The sequence below is a fragment of the Corella eumyota genome, chromosome 5, assembly GCF_963082875.1.
Source record: "Corella eumyota chromosome 5, kaCorEumy4.1, whole genome shotgun sequence".
Taxonomy (NCBI): domain Eukaryota; kingdom Metazoa; phylum Chordata; class Ascidiacea; order Phlebobranchia; family Corellidae; genus Corella; species Corella eumyota.
The window spans coordinates 14,311,680-14,334,627 of record NC_137494.1 but is presented as its reverse complement, the minus strand read 5'-3'; the positions used below and the strand labels follow the sequence as shown (position 1 = coordinate 14,334,627).

Sequence of the window (22,948 nt, the reverse complement as noted above, 5' to 3'; positions counted from 1 at the left end):
ACTACCGTTAATAATTAATTAAATTTATCCTCAAACCATCTTTGATTTAAAATTTAATTTTTCTGTCTAACTGCAATAAAATTAAACATATAGATAATAAATGTATAATTAAATACTATATTAATCAGTAAACTCTTCTAAAACTACTATAAAAATGTTATAACATTACCACTAAATAAAAGACACATATTTTTACATCCAAATTCAGAAATTTATTTAAGTACAGAGTAATTAATATAAAAAAATACAATTTTTAAGTTTCTAAACCAAAATTTGGTAGTTAAGTTTTTATTTAAAGTCAAAATGGCGAAATTTTTATAATTAAAGTTATCTTTTAACATAAATCTGTAAAGGGAATGTTGTCAATTTTACTAAAATCTGAAAACCTTGCAGGTTTAGTGAAACATTTATTAAACCTTGGGCACAGAAATTGGTGAATCATTCTAACAGATAGTAGAGGGTCAGTTTCAATAATGACTGGGTAATAAAAAGCAGCCAGGGCATTGATTTCTGCAACTTTTAACCTATAATTCCAGATCGAGAAACTGGAGTATGCGATTTCGGAGTTTTCTAAAACAAAAAAAAAATACTGTAACTGTAATGGCTTAGGATTAATTATAGCTACTGTTACAGCCTCCTTATAAAGGACAGCAATAGTTCTTTTGTTAAACATAAACTATTTTAATATATAAGGTCCTAGGTTTAATTCTTACTGCTACCAATGTAGCACCCCCGAGTAAGGCGTTATAAGGTATAATCAAAAAACCATTTCTTAAAGAAATTATCAGGCAAAATTATCAATAATATCCAAACTGGTAAAGTCAATTTAAGGCTGGGTTAGGGTAACGAATGTTACTCTATGATTGAGCTGTAAAGTCAGTCTTGCTGTATCAAGAATAAACAATTACAAAAAACTAACCAAAGCCTTTCATTGTAAAGAATTCAGTTCGGTGCAAAAGTTTTTGGCGTGAATATTTAAAATTTCTAAAAAATTGTGCAATTGGCAAAATGTCGTTTGAATCCTTTTGAGTTGTGGTTTCAATTAACAAACCATTCACATAAATGCTAACACCAAATCTATGATGCCAGGTAATAATAAGATGCTTCCATCTCCCATCAACTAAGACACTAAAGATAAAAATAAACATTCAAATCTTCTACTAAAGGAGAAAACATTTAAAACATTTCTGTATTAAAATATAGCATTACTATAGCCTATACAAATTATTTTTCTAAATTATTTAAGACTTAACTTTATCTCAAAAATTATTCAAATTATAAAGTTTAAGTAACTTAGCAAAATAAAAAACAAATAAAATATTAACCTGCTGGGTAATTCAGTTTCATATCTTTCATTTCTGAAAATTACTTGAAATATAAATGAATCAGATCTAAAACAAAATGTGATTAAAATTAATCAGTTAAATTTTAACTTTTAGACTGAGTTGAAGTAATAATTATCAAGGGTTTAGTCCAAAAAGTTAGCCTTTCTTACAAAATAAATTAAATGTAAAATCAAAAGCACTTATTTACCATATTCGATAATAAACAAGTTATATATTAAGCTTGGTGGTTGATAAATATATAAAATATATGTCTAACTTATAGGCTTACAATATTAATAGCAGCATGGTGTAGTGGTAAGAAGCTACACCACACATGAGGTCATAGGTTTAATCCCCACTGCTCTCATGCTGTAGTGCGTTTAAGTAAGGCGATATAAACGGTACGAACTCCTGCTGAGCCAGCACTTAATCAGCAGAATAATTATCGGGCAATTATAATCTATAACATCCCAAACTGCCAAAGTTAACTCAAGACTGGGTCAGAGTAACTGATGTTACTCTATGTTTAGGTCGCGCATTGGATCTTCCCACATCGAGGGAAAAAGATATAAACAAAAAAATATATAAAAAATAAAATTGTCGTTTGTAATGCATGGACAAATATAAGATAAGCAATGCAACCATATCATGACAATTCAAATGGCCAAAAAAAGTCAGGTTATTGACTAATAATATGAAAAAACATTGCAATACCTTGTTTTCCTAAAACCATAACTTGGAATATCAAAAGTTGCAAAGTCGAAACTTTGTCCAAAATAAAACAAGTTGAACGATGTATTTTGTTGAAGACGTTCAATGTTTATTAAGATTGAAACTGTTAAACCTCTGCCACTAGGTCGAAGTTCTTTTTGTTGTCTGCCTGCCAAAGCAGACTGACAAGTAATATTAAGCGTAACATCATCTGTATATGTTCCTAGAAATATTATTTTATGTAATAAAAAAGTTGCAAAATTAAATACAAAATTAAATAATTTTACTTTGTAAAATTAAATACTACAAATTAAAATTAAAAAATGTAACCAGTAAATATGTTGTAACTTGTGTCTTTTCACAACTGGAGGTCCTAAGTTTAATTCCCACTGCCTTTGTGTTATTAAGTTAGACTTTTACAAAACTTAATAAACCGACAATATTTCTATGTCAACAATATAACAAGCTTACAAAACTATCTTGAGTCTGGGTCTGTGTAAAAAAGTTACACTATATTAGATAGACTATACAACCAAGGCAAAAATTTCTAAAATTGAAAGATAACTGACAACTAGATCATAGTTATAAATATTACTATATAATGTGAAATCACATCATAGAATTTAAATATTTTGAACAAACCTGGTAAAGAGTTTGGAGTAAAATTAGGAATTTCTGAACCAGTGAAATATGCTGAAAAAAATCGACCTAATTCTCGATTTGTCCCACAAGCAGAATTACAAGAATAACTGGGATTGACTTTGTAATGTAATATCTTGTACAAACCATCATGGGTCACTAAAATAACATTTTTTTAATTCCTAAAATTCCTTTCTCATAATTTGATATTTTAAAATATAAAAACTGTCATCAAATATTTACACTTAATAATTAAAAATAATTCAAACAAAAAGTAAACACAAAATTCATTATTTAAATACCTGGGCACGGAAATCCTGCAGGTGGACAAGACCTAACTTCAACCTTAAGTTGATTTAATCCACAAATTTCTAAAATAAGTTTTTTTCCTGTACTTGGATCGATACAATATCTTGTTCTTGTTGAAACTTCTGGTTTACAAAACTCAGAACATGGTGTCCAAGATGACCAATTGTCTTCTATAGGGGCTACTCACAGAAATATATATTTTAATTTTAAATTAATCTGAAAACCAAATTTACAATTTTATTATACCCTGAGTATCCTTTAATTTTTTTTTTTTTTGTCGGAAAGGTCGAAAGTGCGACATAAACATAGAGTTATATTAGTTACCTAGACCCAGTCTCGAGTTACCTTTGGCAGTTTGAGATAGTATATAGATTATATTTGCACGGTAATTAAGCTGCTGATTAAGTGCTGGCTCGGCAGGAGTTCATACTGTTTAAAGGGCCTTACTCAAGGGTGCAACAGCATGAGAGCAGTGGAAATTGAACCCACGACCACATGGTGATGTAGCAAATGTTTTTACCACTACACCACGCTCTCAGTACTTAATGCCCCAGTTTAAAGTATTTTTGGTGAGTTTAATATATTACTAATCTGGTAATATTATTGTGTGTTTACAACCTATTTGGTTTTGAAAACAACAAAAGCTTAAATTGCTTATCTAACAAAATATTTAAAGCCTGAAATAGTAGCATAATTATGAAAAAAGGTAGTTTAAATATAAATATATACCTGGGCATCCATTACATTTATATCCACAAGTTTTACACAAAGAAGCTTCATCAAGTTCATTGATATTATACATTTGCTCAAACTTTCTACCTGAAAAGAGGAAAAAATATTAGAATTTGTTGTAATAATAAACAAAGGCCCTTTTTAGAGTCTACCATACTGAAAGAGATAAAATAAGAAACATAAAGTTAGGTTAACATTTACATAAACGCGCAAGTTTAAACTGGTTCAGAGTAACAAAAAACACATCAAATTAACTAAATTTGTCCCTCTCCAATAAAATTAAATCAAAATTACAAATTTTAAAACAGGTTTCTTACAAATTTTACAAATTTTAAAACAGGTTTCTTACAAAATTTTTAACTTACTTGGGTTAAGATAATCCAATGCAGTTACAGTTTGGGGTTGAATATTTAAAACTAATTCTTTTCTTAGCATCGGGATATTCACACAAAGTTCTTGGCCTGGTTTGACCTAACAAAAAATAATCCAATTTAATTTTAAAAGTCTTTATTATTTAAATACTTATATTTGTATAAATTACCAAAACTTTATAAAGTTAATATTCCAAACATTAATAAAAAAACTTATTTTTTTATAAAAACCCAAGATATTTAAAAAAAGGTTAACAACTACTTGACCGGCAACCTGGAGTAGTGGTAAGAACACTTGCTACACCACATGAGGTCGTTGGTTCAATCCCCACTGTTTTTATGCTGTAGCACCTTTGGGTAAGGCGATATAAACGGTATGAACTCCTGCTGAGCTAACAAATATTCAGCAGCTCTATTATTGGGTAATCAAAATGTGTATAATAACCTAAACTGCCACAGGTAACTCGAGATTGGGTTGAAGTAACTGATGTTACTCTATGTTTAGGTCGCGCATTCGACATTTTCTCATCGAGAATAAAGACATATAAACAAAAACCAAATTTTACCTCATTATAGAATATGTTAACGCCCCTATCATCAAGTTTAAAACTTCGAATTTTCGCGTAAATAACTCTTGGGCCTTTCCTTACATTTCGTTGTCTTCGTTTAAGAGATTCATAATCTGTGCTAAACCCACTTAAATAATTAACTCTTATGTAAAAAATTCCAATCGCATTTTGACCAGGATTCAATCTGTAAAATATAAGTTTAAATATTTACTTATTCCTATGTATTTATCATTGATGTGGAAAGGTTGATTTCACGACCTAAACATAGAGTAAAATTTGTTACCCCAACCCATTCTCAAGTTGCCTTTAGCAGTTTGGAATATTATAAAGATTACAATTGCCTGATAATTAATCTGCTGATTTAGTGCTGATTTTTCAAGTGCCTTACTCAAAGGCACTACAGCATGACAGCACTGGGGATTGAACCCAGGACCTTATGTAGTGTAGAAAGTGTTCTGACCACTACACCACGCTGCTGGAAATTTATTAAAAAAAATTTTAACTAAAAAATTTAAAATAAACTTACGAACAACAAACGTTGACAAAAACTGTTTCATTATATTTGTACTTTTTGGTATTTACATCAACAGAGCAGTTAAATATTTCAGTTTTAACAGAAGTTTCTGGAATGTTGTAACAAACATTTAATTGAGATACAGCTAATCCAGAACCTTGGGTGTTAACTATGATGTTTCCATTTTGAGGAGGTAGCTAGAAAAAAATAATTATTTATATAAATATTTTTTCGAATAAAAAAATAGAAAAAAATAAAAAATTCTGTCAAGAAAATAGTTTTTATAATTTTTTCCAAAAAATTTGGTAGATTAATACCATTTATTATTATTATTTTTTTTTTGTATATATCTTTATCCTTGATGTGGGAAAGTCGAATGCACAACTTAAACATAGAGTAACATTTGTTACTCCGACACAGTTTTGAGTTGTCTGTAGCAGTTTAGGATATTATAGATTATAATTGCCAGATAATTATACTGCTAATTAAGTGCTGGCTCAGCAGGAGATCATACCGTTTATAGCGCCTTACTCAAGGGCACTACAGCATGAAGGCAGTGGGGATTGAACCCATGACCTCATGTTTAGTGTGTCAAGTGTTCTTACCACCACACCACGCTGCCGGTCAGTAATATTTAATAACTGTATGTGATAAAACAATAATGAAAAACAAAAGTGTATGTCTTAAAACCTATTTAATAGTTAATATACTTACTTCAACTGCTTTTGTTGTATTCAATTTAACTCCATCTACATTACTAATAACACTATGATCTTGTCCCCCAACATAAGATGCAGTAACATTTAAATCTTTAGTTTGATTTTGATTTCTCTTATAAATGAAAGCTGCACTTTCTGACAAGGCTTGTATAGCAATAATAGTGTCCTGTAAAAAATTGCAAATTTTATTCAGTTTAGGACTTAAAAAAATAAAGATTACAACAGTCATTGGTTTAATTTTTATTAGTTTTAGTTTTAAGGCATTGGTTCAATTTCCAATGTTTTTATAAAAAAAACTTCTTAAGCTAAGAGTTAATATTACTTTCAAAACCAATTGGCAAAAAATTACAATAAGAATTAATATTATTTCAAACTGCTAAAGTCAACTTGAGACTGGGTCAGGGTAAATAATGTTACTTTATATTCAAGCTGTAAAGTCGACCTTTTCACATCGAGGATAAATAAAATTAGAAAAAGTATTTTAATAATCTTTTTACTGTAAAAATCCTAATATTTACCTGTACACCCCTGAAACCGCCTTTCTTACTTCTTTTCGAAACCAGCCACTTTGTTATTGGAACAACTTTGTTAATATCCTTACGCCAAACATATGTTAAAAGTGCATAAGATGTTGTTTCAATATCTAAACTACTGGGCATAAGAAAAGAAGATTCAACGTGGTTGTCTTTGTTATTCTCTTCTTGCCAGTACATCATATCACCTATTAATAAAAATATTGGTAAGTAAGAATTTTTTTTCAATTTAAAGTTAAACTACCTATAAAAAATTTTAAATACCAAAAATTTGGGTGATGGCCTATTCGTGAATTTTAAGCACATTTTTTTGAATTTAATTGTTTTTAGTTTTCCAAAAAAAATATATATACATACAAAAAAAACTGACTTTATGGTTTAAATATAGAGTAACATTTTTGGGTATTATTGATTATAATTGCCAGACAATTGATCTGCTGATTAGTTTTTGACATTACAGAAGTTTATGCTATTTTTTTTGTATATATATATTTATCCTCAATGTGGTAAAATAGAGTAACATCAGTTACTCCAACCCAGTCTCGAGTTGCCTGTGGCAGTTTAGGATATTATAGATTATGATTGCCCGATAATTATGCTGCTGATCAAGTGCTGGCTCAGCAGGAGTTTGTACCGTTTATAGCTTCTTACTCAAGGGCGCTACAGCATGAGATCAGTGGGGATTAAAACCACAACCTCATGTGTGGTGTAGCAAGTGTTCTTACCACTACACCATGCTGCCAGTTCACTTGCTACATTTAGCATACCCTATTTAAAGGGTACAACATGCTACATTATATTTATTTTATAAATTTTACCTTCAATAGTTGCCAGTTTTTCTAAAGCACTTAGTGCAACAGATTTCTTTGAACAGTTTGATACTTGTAATGCATAACTTACAATAGCTAACGAATATTTATCATCTAAAATCGAATCTAGTTGAGACTCAACATACAAATGAGCTTCGTAAGCTTCACAGAAATACTGAAAAAATTTTAAAAATGTATTTTTATGGCACTGAATTATTCAATTTTTTTTTACAAAATTCAAACTAGCAGCATGGTGTGAGGTCAGAACACCTGACTTAACTACACAAAGTCATGAGTTCAATCCCCATTGATCTCATGCTGTAGCACTTTGAGTAAGATGCTATGAACGGTATGAACTCCTGCTGGGCAAACTGTTTAATTTCAAACTGCCAAAGTTAACATAAAGACTAGGTTTAGGTTAGGAAGGACGAATGCGCCACCTATACATAGAATAACATCAGTTACTTTCACCCAGTCTCGAGTTGCCTTTTAGCAATTTAGGATATTATAGATTATATTTTCCCGATAATTATGCTTCTGATTAAGTGCTGGCTTAGCAGGAGTTTAAAGTGCTTAACCCAAGGGCACAACAGCATAAGAGCAGTAAGGATTGAATCCACGACCTCATGGTGATGTAGCAAGTGTTCTTACTACACCACGCTGCCGGTTCAATATATAAAGATGATGTAAAATGTAAAAAAAGTTTAAAAAAAAAAAAAGTTTTTAAAAAAAAAAAAATTTTTACTTACTATCTGAAATGGCTCAGTTTCCAATTCAGCAATAATGACGAATGCAGCAAGTCTGATGTCTTTGTGGGGACCCGACTAAAAATAAAATTCAAAAATTTAAATATTTTTAATAACCAAAAACTACCAATGGCTTGGTTTATTTTCTACCAGTTTAAATTTAAAATCTTAACAAATTCTAATGCTTTTATCTTTAAGATCTAGTGTTTATCTCTAAGTATCTTTAGGATCTTTAAGATCTAAGTTTAGTGTTCTTAAAAATGCATATATTTTTAAAGCAACAAGATTGATAATATATAAAAACATAGAAAAACGTCAGCTAGCCCAAATTTCAAATTGTCTTTGGCAGTTTGGGATATTATAGATTATAATTGCCCGATAATAATGCTGCTGAATAAGAGCTGGCTCAGCAGGAGTTATAACGTTTATAGCACCTTACTTAAGAGGGCTACGACATGAGAGCAAGGGCGCTACAGCATGAGAGTAGGCATTGGACCAACATCCTCATGGTGGGAGAGCAAGTGTTCTTACCTCTACACCACGCTGCTGGTGTTGTTAATAATTAAGGTTTTTTAACAAAAAACGAAATGTATATAAATTACAAGGCAACTAATATCAATAATATACAAGACTGACAATGTCAATTTAAGACTGGGTCAGAGTAACAAATGCTTTTCTATGTTTAAGTCTTGGAGTTGTCTTTTCAAAATCAAGAATAAATAAAATTCATGAAAATTATTTAAATTTTTAATAATTAACATATTTAGTTTATCATATTGAAATCTAACCTCTAAGTTTGTAAATCCTTTAGGTGCGACGAAGCCTTGTTTACCGGTATAATAGGTCCCGTTACTTTGTAGTTGAGATTCCAAGAAAGAAAAAGCATTGTCAATAGTTTGTCCTCGATCAGCCGGCAAAAACTTTTTCATAAAATTTAAAGTTTTTAGAACAAAAGCAGTCAATGAAATACTTCCATCAATTCGAAATTCTACTGATGCAAAACTGTCTTCAAATTCATTAATTGCAATATACCCGCCGTGCTGTTTTTCGTAACTGAAAATTTTAATTTTGAAATGCATTTATTTTTAATTTGCACAAAAAAACTAAAGAATTTTATTAATATTTTTTTATATCTTAATCCTTTATGTGAAAAGATTGACTTCACAACCTAAACATAGAGTAACATTAGTTACCCTGACCCAGTCTTGGGTTGCATTTGGTAGTTTAGGATATTATAGATTGTAATTGTCCGATAATTAAACTGCTGATTAAGTGTTGGCTTAGCAGGAGTTTATACCATTTATAGCATCTTACTTAAAGGCACAAAAGCATGAAAGCATTAGGGATCAAACCCAAGACCCCATGTAGTGTAGCAAGTGTTTTAACTACTACACCATGCTGTTGATCATTTTCTAACTGACTTAAGTCTTGAGTTACTGTATGATTTTCCCTAATTTCTTTTATTAAGCCATTCTATATTAATAATAAAAACAAAAAAGCAAGAATTATACCTTAGCTCTTTTAAATAAGCTGTATTCACATTCTTAAGAACTCTTTTTTTAAATTTTTCATTCAGTTTTCCGATTTTTTGAAGGTACAAAGCACAGAAAATATCAGGAAGAATGTTAATTAAATTCCCTACACCATTGTCTGTACTTAAATCAATTAAGTTACCTAAATTTCTTATAGTTGGTTCCATAATATCACCTAGAAAACAAAAAATCAAATTTATTAATATTCCAATGACTGTAACAATTTACCCCATACAATAAACAATAGAATATGGTAACAGAATTAAAAAAAACTAGTTTCAAGGGTTAACCCATGGTATATTTTTTTTTCTTGATGTGGGAAAGTTGACTTCACAGCCTAAACATAGAGTAACATTAGTTACCCTGACCCAGTCTCGAGTTGCCTGTGGCAGTTTGAGATATTATAGATTATAATTGCCCGATAATTATTCTGCTGATTAAGTGCTGGCTCAGCAGAAGTTTATACCATTCATTGTGCATTTCTCAAGGGCGCTACAGCATGAGATCAGTGGGGATTAAACCCACAACCTCATGTGTGATGTGGCAAGTGTTCTAACAACTACACCACGCTGCCAGAACTAATTATATTATGTATGTTTTGTACTTGCCATATATATTATACTGTACTGAAGTAGCATTAGAAATAACATTTGGTGGTAGATAAGCAGACAATACATTTGTATTTTCAGAGTTATTATTAGAAATATTTTCATGAAGAACTGATGTTGAGTAACATTGCTTAAATCCTCTATCCTAAAAGTAAAGATATAAAGTATAAAAATGTATTTATAGTTTAAAGTGCTATATTGGAGAATTCTGCAATTTTGTAGGTAATGTATATAGCACGTTAGTATGGTTGACAGTGAATCATAAAATGGCCCTTGAGAAAGGCACTATAAACCATACAAACTTCTGCTGAGCCAAAAAACAATCAGCAAATTAATTATCAAGCAGTTATAATTTAAAATATATCAAACTGCCTAAGTTAATGTTATACTTAGTCAAGATGACAACTATAATAAATCAAAAAATAGAAAAAAACTACTAAAACTTAAAAATATATATATAAAACCAAACGCATAAAATATGTATAAAACTTACCACGGAAATTAAACTTTTTGATATTGTATTTATTCCATATTTTGAACTGGTTGTAGCAGCTATCTTAATTTTTCCTAATTTTTTAATTGATATTGGAAATATAACTGAATCAATTTGATTTGCTAATATTGTCACGGTCTTGTTAGTATTTTCAGGATTTAGAATTTCAATGTTATTATTCTCATGCAGAAATATATTTACCTACCAATAAAAAATAAAAAAAAAATTTATAATAAAATTTAAAAGTAAAATGTTTAGAGTAATATTAAAAAAGAAATATACAGTTACTTTAAAGAACAAAAACTATTATATAAATTTAAAAAAATAATATATAAATTTGAATTCTATTAACGAGGCAATGGACCAACCTACTGGCAGCATTTAAATAACTATAATAGAGTTGCGACTCTTAACTAATATTTGCCTGGGATAATTCACCTGCGCACCACAATTTATTCGCTAGTTCTATAAATTTAAATGTATATATATATATAAGAATATTGTAAACTTAGATTCATTATTTTCAGATTTACCTTTACATTGTGATTTAGTCCATTAAAAATAACAACTTTTATAAAAACAATTTCTCCCATGATAATATTTGAAGCAACTTCAAATTGTGAAAAAATTTCACGTTTTGCATTCATCTAAAGCAAAAAAAATTTTAAACTTTAATTCTTGTTCAGGTAAAAAGTTGTTTTACTACTAACTAATATAACTTTATAAAGTTTAAAATTTTATTTAGTGAATTAAAAAAAGTAAATAATAATTTTTAAGTAATTATATTTAATTCTAAAGTTGTAAACAAAGAAATCAAACCTTGAAGTCTTTGTATTGAAAATCATGTTGTCCACAGTAAGTAAATACGTTCCAAATCCAAGCAATATTTTCATTGGGAACCGTTGCATTAAATACGGCCACACCATTTGAACTTATTAAAAAATAAAATGTGATTAAACTTTTGTGTTTCAAGTTACAATAATACAAAAACAAAAGATTTTTTTTTTCACCGACAGCGTGGTGTAGTAGTAAGAACACTTGCTACACCACCATGAGGTCGTGGGTTCAATCCCCACTGCTTTTATGCTGTAGCGCCTTTAAGTAAGGCGCTTTAAAGAGTATAAACTTCTGCTGAGCTAGCACTTAATCAGCAGCATCATTACCCGGCAATTATAATACATAATATCCTGAACTACCAAAGACAACTCGATTAATTGTTACACAATGTTAAAGTTGTAAAGTCAGTCTTCCTACATCAAAGAAAAACAATTAACATACACAAAAAATATACTGTAAAATAGACCTTCTAATATTCAGAATGAATAAATATTTCTAGAAAGTAACTAAAACTTACTCAGTTGTGGCTGAGTCCCATAACCAAGTAATAGGAGGAAAGGTATGGTTTAAATAACGGGTTTCACGTTCTGCATGCACTCTTTTGTTATCTAAAATGATATACAAAAAATACAAAATATCTCTAAAATTGAAATACTAAAATGTGCTAAAAATATTTTTTATAATTTCTGGTTTATTACTTATATAAAGTTCACAATTTTTTTGGTTTTCAAGTTTGTAATAAAATATAAATTAAGAACTTACAGTCAAGATTATAACTTGGTAAGTCACTCAAAATTGAGAGTTGTAATTCCTAAAAAAAATAATATAACATTTAAGTAAAAAAAATAAAATTTAATTAGGTAAAAAATAATAGAATAATTAAAAATTTTAGGTATTAAATAATTCTTAATAACCGGCATAATTATCAAACAATTATAATTAATAATATCATAAACTGCTAAAGTCAACTTAAGACTGGGTCAGGGTAATAAAAGTTACTCCATGTTAGGTCATGAAGTCGTCCTTTTCATATCAAGAATGAATAAATGTTTAAAAAATCATTTACCTCAGTTAAACGGTAAGGATATTCATGATTGAAGATTCCCCTAGTCTAAAAATAAAAAATTTAACTTTAGCTGAATAAATATTTCATTAACACAAAAAACACATAGATATATTATTTTATTCTTATTTATTTTTTTAATTTTGATTTAAATGGCCAACTTTACAGCCCAAATGTAAGCCAGAATTTTTGTCCTGTCCCAGTTTTAAGTTGCCCATATAAGTTTGCATATTGATGACCTTAAGGCCAACGTTACTACATTTCTACACTACGTGAGGCTTTCTACACTACAGGAGGTTCTGGGTTTATTCCCCAATGCTCTTATGCTGTAGTGCCCTTAAGCAATGCATACAAAAGGTATAAACTATTGCTGAGCCAATACTTAATCAGCAGTATAGTTATCGGGCAATTATAGTCTATATTATCCCAAACTGCTACAGGCAACTCGAGATTGGGTCGAGGTAACTGATGTTACTCTATGTTTAAGTTGCTCATTCAACCTTCCCACATCAAGGATAATTTATATACAAAAAAAATATATATAATCACATTGAGAACATAACCCACCTCTACCTCTGAGAAATCATTACGACGAAAAAATGAACTTTGAATATTTTGATCCAAAACCCTGACTCCAACATAACAATCAGAATAAGGAGTTTTAACTTTAACTTGAACTAATTCACCAGCTACAACATCATATTCATATGCATTCGTTATTGGAGCACCATTTGGTCTTTGGACAGATATCTGTGTCATTTAAAATTGATAAAAAATGGAAAATTTCATTGAATTTAAAAGAAGTATGGTGTAGTAGTTGAAACACTAAACTTTATAACATATATTTCTGGGTTTAGAACCCACTGCTTCTATGACAAAACACTCTTAAGCAAGGCATTTAAAAATCAAACAGGCGTTTTTTTCAATGGTTCAAAACGTTGTTGCGAAGTTATTTTTTTATGTGTGCTGTTATGACGTATTTTGAGCTATCCGTAAACGTTTATTGCGTACAAATATTAGTTGCAACCATATTTATTTATTGCTTATTGCGTACAAATATTAGTTGCAACCATATTTATTTATTGCTTATTGCGTACAAATATTAGTTGCAACCATATTTAATTATTGCTTATTGCGTACAAATATTAGCAGCAACCATAATTATTGCATACAAATATTAGTTGCAACCATATTTATTGCATACAAATATTAGTTGCAACCATATTTATTGCGTACAAATATTAGTAGCAACCATATTTATTGCGTACAAATATTAGCAGCAACCATAATTATTGCGTACAGATATTAGTTGCAACCATATTTATTGCGTACAAATATTAGCAGCAACCATAATTATTGCGTACAGATATTAGTAGCAACCATATTTATTGCGTACAAATATTAGCAGCAACCATAATTATTGCGTACAGATATTAGTTGCAACCATATTTATTGCGTACAAATATTAGTTGCAACCATATTTATTGCGTACAAATATTAGCAGCAACCATAATTATTGCGTACAGATATTAGTTGCAACCATATTTATTGCGTACAAATATTAGTTGCAACCATATTTATTGCGTACAAATATTAGCAGCAACCATAATTATTGCGTACAGAAATTAGTTGCAACCATATTTATTGCGTACAAATATTAGTTGCAACCATAATTATTGCGTACAAATATTAGTTGCAACCATATTACAACAACTAAAATTCTGACCGTAGGGCAGGCTATCAACTAGCAAAAGTAAAATAACAAATTATAAACAAAACTTTACCTCTATCAAAGATCCTGTATAAATGATATATTTAAAATCACTTGAGACTGGGGTCCCATCTTCTTTAAAATAAACAACTTTAATACCTACTTCAGGTATCATATTTTTAGTTATTAGAAACCGATATTTTTGGTGAGTATTTGCAGGTTGATCAAATCTATTAACCTGTTCTTGTTTTATTATACTGTCCCGTGATATAAGCTTCAAAAAAATATAAAATATTAATAAACTAGTTCCAGTAAATATAAAACTGCATTACTTTAAATAAATCAGTGGCCTAAAGTAGTGGTTAAAACACTTGGCTTAACTACTTGAGGACCTAAGTTCGATCCCCACTACTCTCATGCTGTAGCGCCTTTGAGTAAGGAGCTACAAACGGTACAAACTTCTGCTGAACCAGCACTTAATCAGCAGAATAATTATCAGACAATTATAATTTATAATATTCCAAACTACTTAAGTCAACTTCAGACTATGTCAAGGTAACAAATGTTACTCTATGTTTAGGTCATGAAGTTGACCTTACCGCATTAGAAATAAATAAACAAATACAAAAACAATAAAGTTACTTTAATAGTAGACTACGAAGCACAAACTTCTTACCACTACTCTGAAAGATTGAATTGGGTCTGTGGTATCAATATTAATCTCAGCAAATTGTCCAATAATATTACTTGAGTTGATAGATGGTTTTAAATTCATGTAAGAGTTTGATTCCTCTTCAGCAACGTTCATTTTAATTTGACTACTTACAATGCCATCTGATGTATTTGTAGATGCCTAAAATTAAAGGATTTATGATATTAAAATTAATATAACTTAGATGCCAACCATAAATAAACATATTTAATATTTAACCGGCAGCATAGTGTAGTGGTAAAAACACTTGCTACTCCACATGAAGTCGTGGGTTCAATCCCCCCTGCTCTCATGCTGTAGCAGCCTTAAGTAAGGCGCTATAAAAGGTACGAACTCCTGCTGAGCCAGCACTTCATAAGCAGCAAAATTATCAAACAATTACAATCTATATAATATTCCAAACTGCCAATAGTAACTCGAGACTAGGTCAGGGTAACTGATGTTACTCTAGTCATAAGTTGTCTTTGCCAGTTTAGGATGTTATTAAATATAATTGCCTGATAATTAATGTGTCAATTTTTAGCTCAAGAAAAATTTTTATCGTTTATAATCAAGGGCTTGATAGCATAAGAGCAGTGGGAATCAAACCCTGTACCTCATATAGGTAAAGTATAATGACTACAATTAAAAAAATTAAAACTTAATAAAAAATCATTCATACCTTTATAGTAATCAGGTTGTATTTCAATTTATCTGTTTTTTTAACAGTAAAATTAAAGTTAACAATCCCATCTTCAGGAATATTATAAACATAATTTTCAACCTCTGCTATTTCCTTCTGGCGATATATTATTACTCTAAAATTAATAATTCTTTGTCAAGTTTTTTAAATTACTAAAGAAATTGTTAAAAATTATGTTATTATAACATTAAATGTAACAATCTTTTACAGTTTATTAGTTGTAGTTTAATACCCGGCAGCATGGTATAAACCGGCAGCGTGTAGTCCCCACTGATCTTATGCTGTAGCGGCGCTATAAACGGTATGGCGCTATAAACGGTATGAACTTCTGCTGAGCCAACACTTAATCAGCAGTATAATTACCTGGCAATTATAATCTGTATAATATTCCAAACTGCCACAGGCAACTCGAGACTGGGTCGGAGTAACTTATGTTACTCTATGTTTAAGTCGCGCATTCAACTTTCCCACATCGAGGATAAAGATATATACAAAATATTGCAAAAATTGCAAAACTTTAAAAATTATGAAACTACTAATATGAATCAATAAAAATTAAATTTAAATTAAAAAACAGTTTTATTAAATATTTATTTATCAATTTAATTTAAAAAACAAACCTATGTTCAACCTCAACATTTAGTAACTGTGTTGTAGAACCAATTACTTTTATCTATACAAAATAAAATGTTATTAGAAAAAAATACAATTAAAAAAATTTTTTTTATATATCGCAAAAAGTTGCAGAAAAAATAACTTACTCTGTAATTGTACATCAGACCCGGCTTTAAAATCTAAAAAAAAATTGGGTCCTTAAGTAATCTCTAACTGAAGATTGAAAAAAGGTTATTACAACCAACTATACCTTGAACTTAAACCAGCAGCGTGGTGAAGTAGTAAGAACACTTGCTACACCACCATGAGGTCGTGGATTTAATCCCCACTGCTCTCATGTTGTAGTGCCCTCGAGTAAGGCGCTTTAAACGATATGAACTCCTGCTGAGCCAGCATTTAATTAGCGACATAATTACCGGGCAATTCTAATCTATAATATCCCAAACTGCCACAGGCAACTCGAGACTGGGTTGGAGTTACAGTTGTTACTCTATGTTTAAGTCGCTCATTCAACTTTTCCACATCGAGGATAAAGATATATACAAAAAAAAAACTAGCAGAGTCAACTCAAGAATAGGTCAGGCTAACAGATGTTACTTTGTGTTTAGGTTGTAAAGTCATCCTTTCCACATCAATAAATCATTTAAAATAAAGTTAATAAAAATACTTACACTAAAATCATATGGACCTGTGTCAGGTATATTAGTCTTAGGATCATCCAAAAATTCAATTGTTGTCGGTGTTGATTTTGATTTTAAACTGACTTCCTTTTTTTTATAATTACTCCCAACAGAGCCTGAAATTCTTAATTCAACATCTGTTTTTCCGTCCCACAAAAACCCTTTCATTGCTTGTTCTTTTGTTATAGTAAATACAAACTCCCCATGATAATTCTAAGTTTAAAAAAGAGTTTTTATTGGGTAGTTGTTAGAATACTTAACACATAATTTCAGTACATAAGGTTCTGGACTTGATGTTTACTGTTTTTATTATATTTATTTATCCTCAATGTGGAAAGGTCGACTTCACGACCCAAAACATAGTTCACATTTGTTACCCTGACCCATTCTTAGGTTAACTTTGGCAGTTTGGGGTAATATAGATTATAATTGCCCAATAATTTGGCTGCTGATAAAATGCTGACTCAGCAGAAGTTCATACTGATTTCAGCGCCATACTTAAGATCGCTACAGGAATAGAGTAGTGAGAATCAAACCCTGAACCCCATGTAGTAGAGCCAAGTGTTTTGACCTTTACTATTGCCATACCTTTATAAAAGGCGTTATAAATAATACTGATTGCCGATGAGTAAAAAAAACAACCGATATATTAGTTAACTTAAGGCTAAAATTGGGTAACAACTGTTTCCTAAAATTAAAAAAGGTCCTTTCCTCAATGAGGATAATTAAAATACCTTTATCATGTTACTGTAAAGTTTTGCTTGAAACTTTCTTTTAGGGCTTTTTTTTTTGTTGGGGTAGGCGTATTTTTCGTAATAATTTTCAGGTTTTGGCAAGCGAAGTGGATAAATGTCGATGCTTGCCTCACCTCTTGCTGGATAGCTATCAAGGTCACTATAAAATAAAATTAAATTGTACTAAGGTATGGTACCCATAATACATTGAGTTTATTGTCTTAATATGTTTGTAAAAATGATTTAAAATATTTTTGATGTTGGAAGGTCAACCTCAGTGCCTAAAAACATCAAGTAACTTTCGATAATCAACCCAGTTTTTAGATGTTTGAAAGTTTGAAAAATTATTGATTATAATTGCCCGGTATTTAAGTTTCTTATTGATTTCAATTAGGAGTTTGTACTGTATAATGTACTTTACTTAAGGGTGCCACCAGATTAAAGCAGTAGTATTAAACCCAGAACATAATGTAGTATAGCAACCACCACACCATGCTTTTGGTATTCATTATTAAAAAAATACTTTGCTTAAAAATATAAAGTTAGCTTTGTTATTTTTACCATAAAACATTATTTACCTAATTAAAATTGTTAATGTCAAGTTTGTGTAAAGAATCAGTGTAAAATGTATTAATACTAGTAGAAAAATAATTATAGTTCTTACTATGCTGTGAGTTTGACAGTTATATCTTTATTACTAGCTTTAAAATATTTCGGTCCTTCAATAAAAACCTTAAAAGTGAAAATATTATTTCTAAAACTTTGTACCAATCTCACTTCCTTTTGTTGACCCTGAAAATATAAAAATTAATTATAATTTAAAAGTGATGATATTTAGACCCATGGGAAAGTGGGTAAAACCCTTGGCTTTGCGACCTGAACATAAAGTAACATGAGTTACCCCAATCTGCCTTGAGTTGCCTGTGGCAGTTTAAAATTTTATAGATTATAATTGCCCGATAATTAAGCTGTTGTTCAAGTGCTGGCTTAACAGAAGTTCATACAGTTTATAGCACCTTACAGGACTTCATGTAATGTAGAAAGTGTTCTGACCACTACACCATGCTGCTGGTAAACGTTTTTGCAGTCCTGGATTTGATTTCCATTGCTCTCATGCTGTAGCGACTAGATTAATTATTTGTTTAATATTCTCAACAATATTTCAAACTGACAAAGTCAACTCGAGGCTAGTTCAGAGTAACAAATGCTACTTTATGTTTAAAGTCAACTTTTCAACATTTAAAATGAATAAATTTTAATCCCCACTGCTCTTACGCTGTATCAGCCTTGTGTAAAGCGTTATTAACAATATAAACTTCTGCCGAATTTAAACCAAATAGTAAATTAATTATCAAACAAAACAATAAAATCCCAAACTGCCAAAGACTAGGTCGAGGTAGCTGTTGTTACTCTACGTTTAGACTGTGAAGTTGTCCTACCAACAATAAGGAGAAAAAAATATATAAAAAATATATAAAATATGTAAATGAATTATAAATTACCAAAGCTTCAAATCTTATTCGTAAATTTTGTCTTACAAATCTAGGCACCCTTATTTGGCCAACTACAAGTCCATTAACAGCCTGAACATCTTGTCTGTAGTGTTGATTTCTGTATTGTTGTAAAGTGTATTGGACGTTTCCATTGTAAGGCTGAAGGTTAGGGAGAAGAAATACAGCACGGAATCTAACTTTAAAAAAATATTGAATGTTATCAATTTATACAATTAAAAAAAATTTTGTAATGGAGTTTTTCGTAATTGACTTTTATGTGATCGACTTTTTTGTGATGGACTTTTTTGTAATCGACTTTTTTGTAATCGACTTTTTTGTAATTGACTTTTTTGTAATTGACTTTTTTGAAATTAATATTTCTTTTTTTTAAAGCATCAATAACTGTATGGACGCTTGTTAAGGTAAAAACCAATCACAATCAATATCCTAAATTAACTTAATACTGGATCAGGATTACAAATGTTACTCTATGTTTAGGCTATGAAGTCCGCCTTTCCATATCGAGGATAAATAAAAACAAAAAATTTACTACATTAGATCGTGAGTTAGATCCCTATTATTCTTATGCTGTAACTCCACTGAGTAAGGTGCCATAACTGACATAAACTCCTGTTGAGTCAAAAACCAATTGGCAGAATAAACATTAGGCAATCATAATCAATAATATCTTTAAGTAACAAAGTTAACTAGAGACTTGGTCAAGGTAACTAATGTTTATTAACGTTTGAGCTGTAAAATCCATCTTTCTACACTAAAGATAAATAAACAAAAAAATTAAAATTAAGAAGCTTACCTAGTTCTTCATTTTTATAATGAACTTTATCAAGTTGGGCAAATATAAAAAGCTTTTTAGATTCAAGTTTAAATTGATCGTAATTTTTTTTAAATAGATTTTCTCCTGTTGCAGAATCAACTCCAGAAACAGTTAATTTAAATGGCTGTGTTTCCACATATTCAAGCGGAATCTAGAAAAGAAAATATATTTTAAATCAGTTTTTAAAATAATTTCTTTTTTTATAAATATACATAAAATGATAAAAATTAAAAAATAAAAAAGCTTTAAAAATTAAAAGCATAACTTAAGGTTTGCAAATTTTAAATTAGATTTAAATTTAATTTTTAAATAGTTTAAAATTAAACAAATTCCTAAGTTTTTAATAAATTTATTTAATAATTTTTTTTGGATAATAAATTTAATATTACCTGACCAATTGTAATCAGCCTGCTAAAATCTAAAAAAAACATTAAAAATTTTATTAATTTTTTTAAGACAAAATAGTGCTGCATTACAATTCAAGGACTGTAAAGTACAAGAGAGAATTGACAAGGACTGTAAAGTACAAGAAAGAATTAGCGAGGACTGTAAAGTATAAGGAGAATTAGCAAGGACTGTAAAGTATAAGGAGAATTAGCAAGGACTGTAAAGTATGAGAGAGAATTAGCAAGGACTGTAAAGTATGAGAGAGAATTAGCAAGGACTGTAAAGTATAAGAGAGAATTAGCGAGGACTGTAAAGTACAAGAGAGAATTAGCTAGGACTGTAAAGTACAAGAGAGAATTAGCGAAGAATGTAAAGTACAAGAAAGTATTAGCAAGGACTGTAAAGTACAAATGAGAATTAGCAAGAACTATAAAGTACATAAGAGAATAATTAAAGTTAAAAAATAAGAGAAAAAATAAGCTTAGATCATTAAATACTAAAAAAAATTACTAAGAACCGCAAAAAAAATCATTTTTTTTAAAACCGAAAGGCACAAGTCATCGAACCTTGTTAACTACAATAAAGTAAATTTTAAAACTACTTACTGCTGTTAACTAAAGTTTGGTTAGTAAACACAAGAATTTCATCAGTAAAACTTGTGGTAACTATGACCGGGCTCTTGGTTTGAAACACTGACACCACAATATTAATGTCAACCTCACGATGTAAATCAGGTGGAACGTCAATGTAGTAGGAACTATATAAATATAAAAAAATTACAATTATAACTATATTAAGTTTTTAACCATAAAATTTTGTTATTTTTGCAGTACTATTACATTATCTATATATTGTATTTTTTGATTTTTTTAAATCCTAGTTTAGGAAAGGGTGACTTCTTGACCTAAACATAAAGTAACATTTTTCACCCCAACCCAGTCCCGAGTTGACTTTGTCAATTTAGGATATTGGTTTTTTTTTTTTGTATATATCTTTGTCCTCGATATGGGAAAGTCAAATGCACGACTTAAACATAGAGTAACATTAGTTACTCTACTCTCAACATTAGTTACTCTGACCTAGTCTCGAGTTGCCTGTTGGCAGTTTGGGATATTATAGATTATCATTTCCCAATAATTATGCTGCTGATTAAGTGCTGGCTCAGCAGGAGTTCATACCGTTTATAACGCTTTACTCAAGGGCGCTGCCGGTTGTTGAATATATTTGCCCTAAAATTAATATTTCGACGAATTTTGGGCTTAGCAGAAATTCACATTGGTTTTAGCACCTTACTTAAGGTATAAGAGCAGTGGGGATTGAACCCAAGACTTAATGTAGTGAACCCAAGTGTTCTAACTACTTCACCATCTGTGCCATTTGATTACTAATTAAAAAAAAATAGATTAATTGCTTACTTGTTTTTAAATCCTGATACACAGACACATAAAATATTAAACAAAATTATGGATTTGAACTCCATAATTGTGCTGCATATAATACTTGATGATTTTAATACTGTTAATTACTAACTAATAAATTGAAAGGTACCTAAAAAATAAAATAAAATTAATTTAAAGATCCGGCTAATTAAACACAAGTCTTATTTAGTTTATATATAAACTATAAAAAAAAACTATAATTTGAAGCAAAATACTATGTTAAAATAAATAAAAATTTTTCAAACCTTGAAATTTATATAGAATTTGTTGTTTTTGTTTTTTTGGTTTAATTTAGCCTGCAGCATTTTAAAAAGTTTGTGGTAAAAATTTCTTAAAATTAAATTGATTACATTGCGAAATTAATACAACAACAATATTAAATATGTACTCATATTAATTTTAAAATTATTCATTTAAGTTTCATATGTGAAGTGCTTTAGGTAAAAATAAGAGTTGAGTTAAAACTCAGTTAAATACCTGGTACCAATATTTTTAGAAATGACTCAAAAATTTTTTCATCATTTTTATTTTAATTTTTTTTTTAAAATTACGATTAACAACACACCATTTTTTGTTGTTGATATTTTAAGTTAAACTTTAATGTTATACAATTCGATTTAATATATATAGTTAAATAATCCAAATATTTAATTTGTATATTTTAACGATTTTTAAGTGTATGGTATTGCATAGAAAAAATATTTTACAATGCCAATAATTTACAATTATTTATGTCAAAAAATATGTTTTTAAATATTTAAAAAACACATTTATTTCATATTTTTAATAGTCAGCAAATTGTTGTTTTCATTACATCATTTATTTTCAGTTTCGATACACTTTGCCAAAGGCAAAATAATAATTTAATAACTAAATCTTAATAAGCTTACCTTTGTAAGATATACAATTTTAATAAAATGAATCATGTTTATTTTTGGTTAGTCATCAGAACGATAGAAACCAAAACTAGAAAAATATGTTATTTAAATTAATATGTTTCAATAACAATTAATATTACCAATAACAATATACATCTGTGTTATATTAAAAGCAACTTCATAAACAAAAAACATTTAAAATTGTAAATTAAAAATATATAATATGTTTTAAGGAGAAATGATGTGCAACTTACACAAAAGTTTAACTTAAG

General features: G+C 29.4%; 1 protein-coding gene across 1 annotated transcript; it reads right to left on the bottom strand.

The window, feature by feature from the left end:
• Window positions 1-208: 208 nt before the first annotated feature.
• On the bottom strand, window positions 209-21,908 carry LOC145752321 (CD109 antigen-like). The gene is made up of 37 exons (XM_082568586.1): window positions 21,775-21,908; window positions 20,965-21,116; window positions 20,362-20,390; window positions 19,952-20,123; window positions 19,147-19,334; window positions 18,309-18,436; window positions 17,645-17,804; window positions 16,902-17,123; window positions 16,377-16,409; window positions 16,236-16,288; window positions 15,595-15,730; window positions 14,898-15,074; window positions 14,295-14,495; window positions 13,078-13,260; window positions 12,514-12,558; window positions 12,210-12,258; window positions 11,965-12,055; window positions 11,430-11,541; window positions 11,144-11,257; window positions 10,611-10,811; window positions 10,118-10,262; window positions 9,489-9,684; window positions 8,766-9,030; window positions 7,981-8,055; window positions 7,241-7,406; window positions 6,408-6,610; window positions 5,885-6,055; window positions 5,183-5,367; window positions 4,654-4,840; window positions 4,082-4,187; window positions 3,714-3,803; window positions 2,978-3,163; window positions 2,679-2,834; window positions 2,040-2,259; window positions 1,326-1,391; window positions 920-1,128; window positions 209-570 (listed from the first exon to the last, which is right to left on the bottom strand). Exons 1-37 carry the CDS (start codon window positions 21,837-21,839, stop codon window positions 335-337), a joined length of 5,373 nt encoding a protein of 1,790 aa, XP_082424712.1. The 5' UTR covers window positions 21,840-21,908; the 3' UTR covers window positions 209-334.
• Between the last annotated feature and the right edge of the window lie 1,040 nt (window positions 21,909-22,948).

Bases quoted from the DNA above. Each gene is read 5' to 3' on its own strand.
- LOC145752321 (XM_082568586.1), bottom strand. From the start codon at position 21,839: ATGGAGTTCAAATCCATAATTTTGTTTAATATTTTATGTGTCTGTGTA. The intron at 18,437-19,146 runs GTAATTTATAAT...TTATATTTTCAG, and splicing joins GAATAAGATTTGAAGCTTTG to GGTCAACAAAAGGAAGTGAG. The intron at 13,261-14,294 runs GTAAAGTTTTGT...TAAATGACACAG, and splicing joins ATACAGGATCTTTGATAGAG to ATATCTGTCCAAAGACCAAA.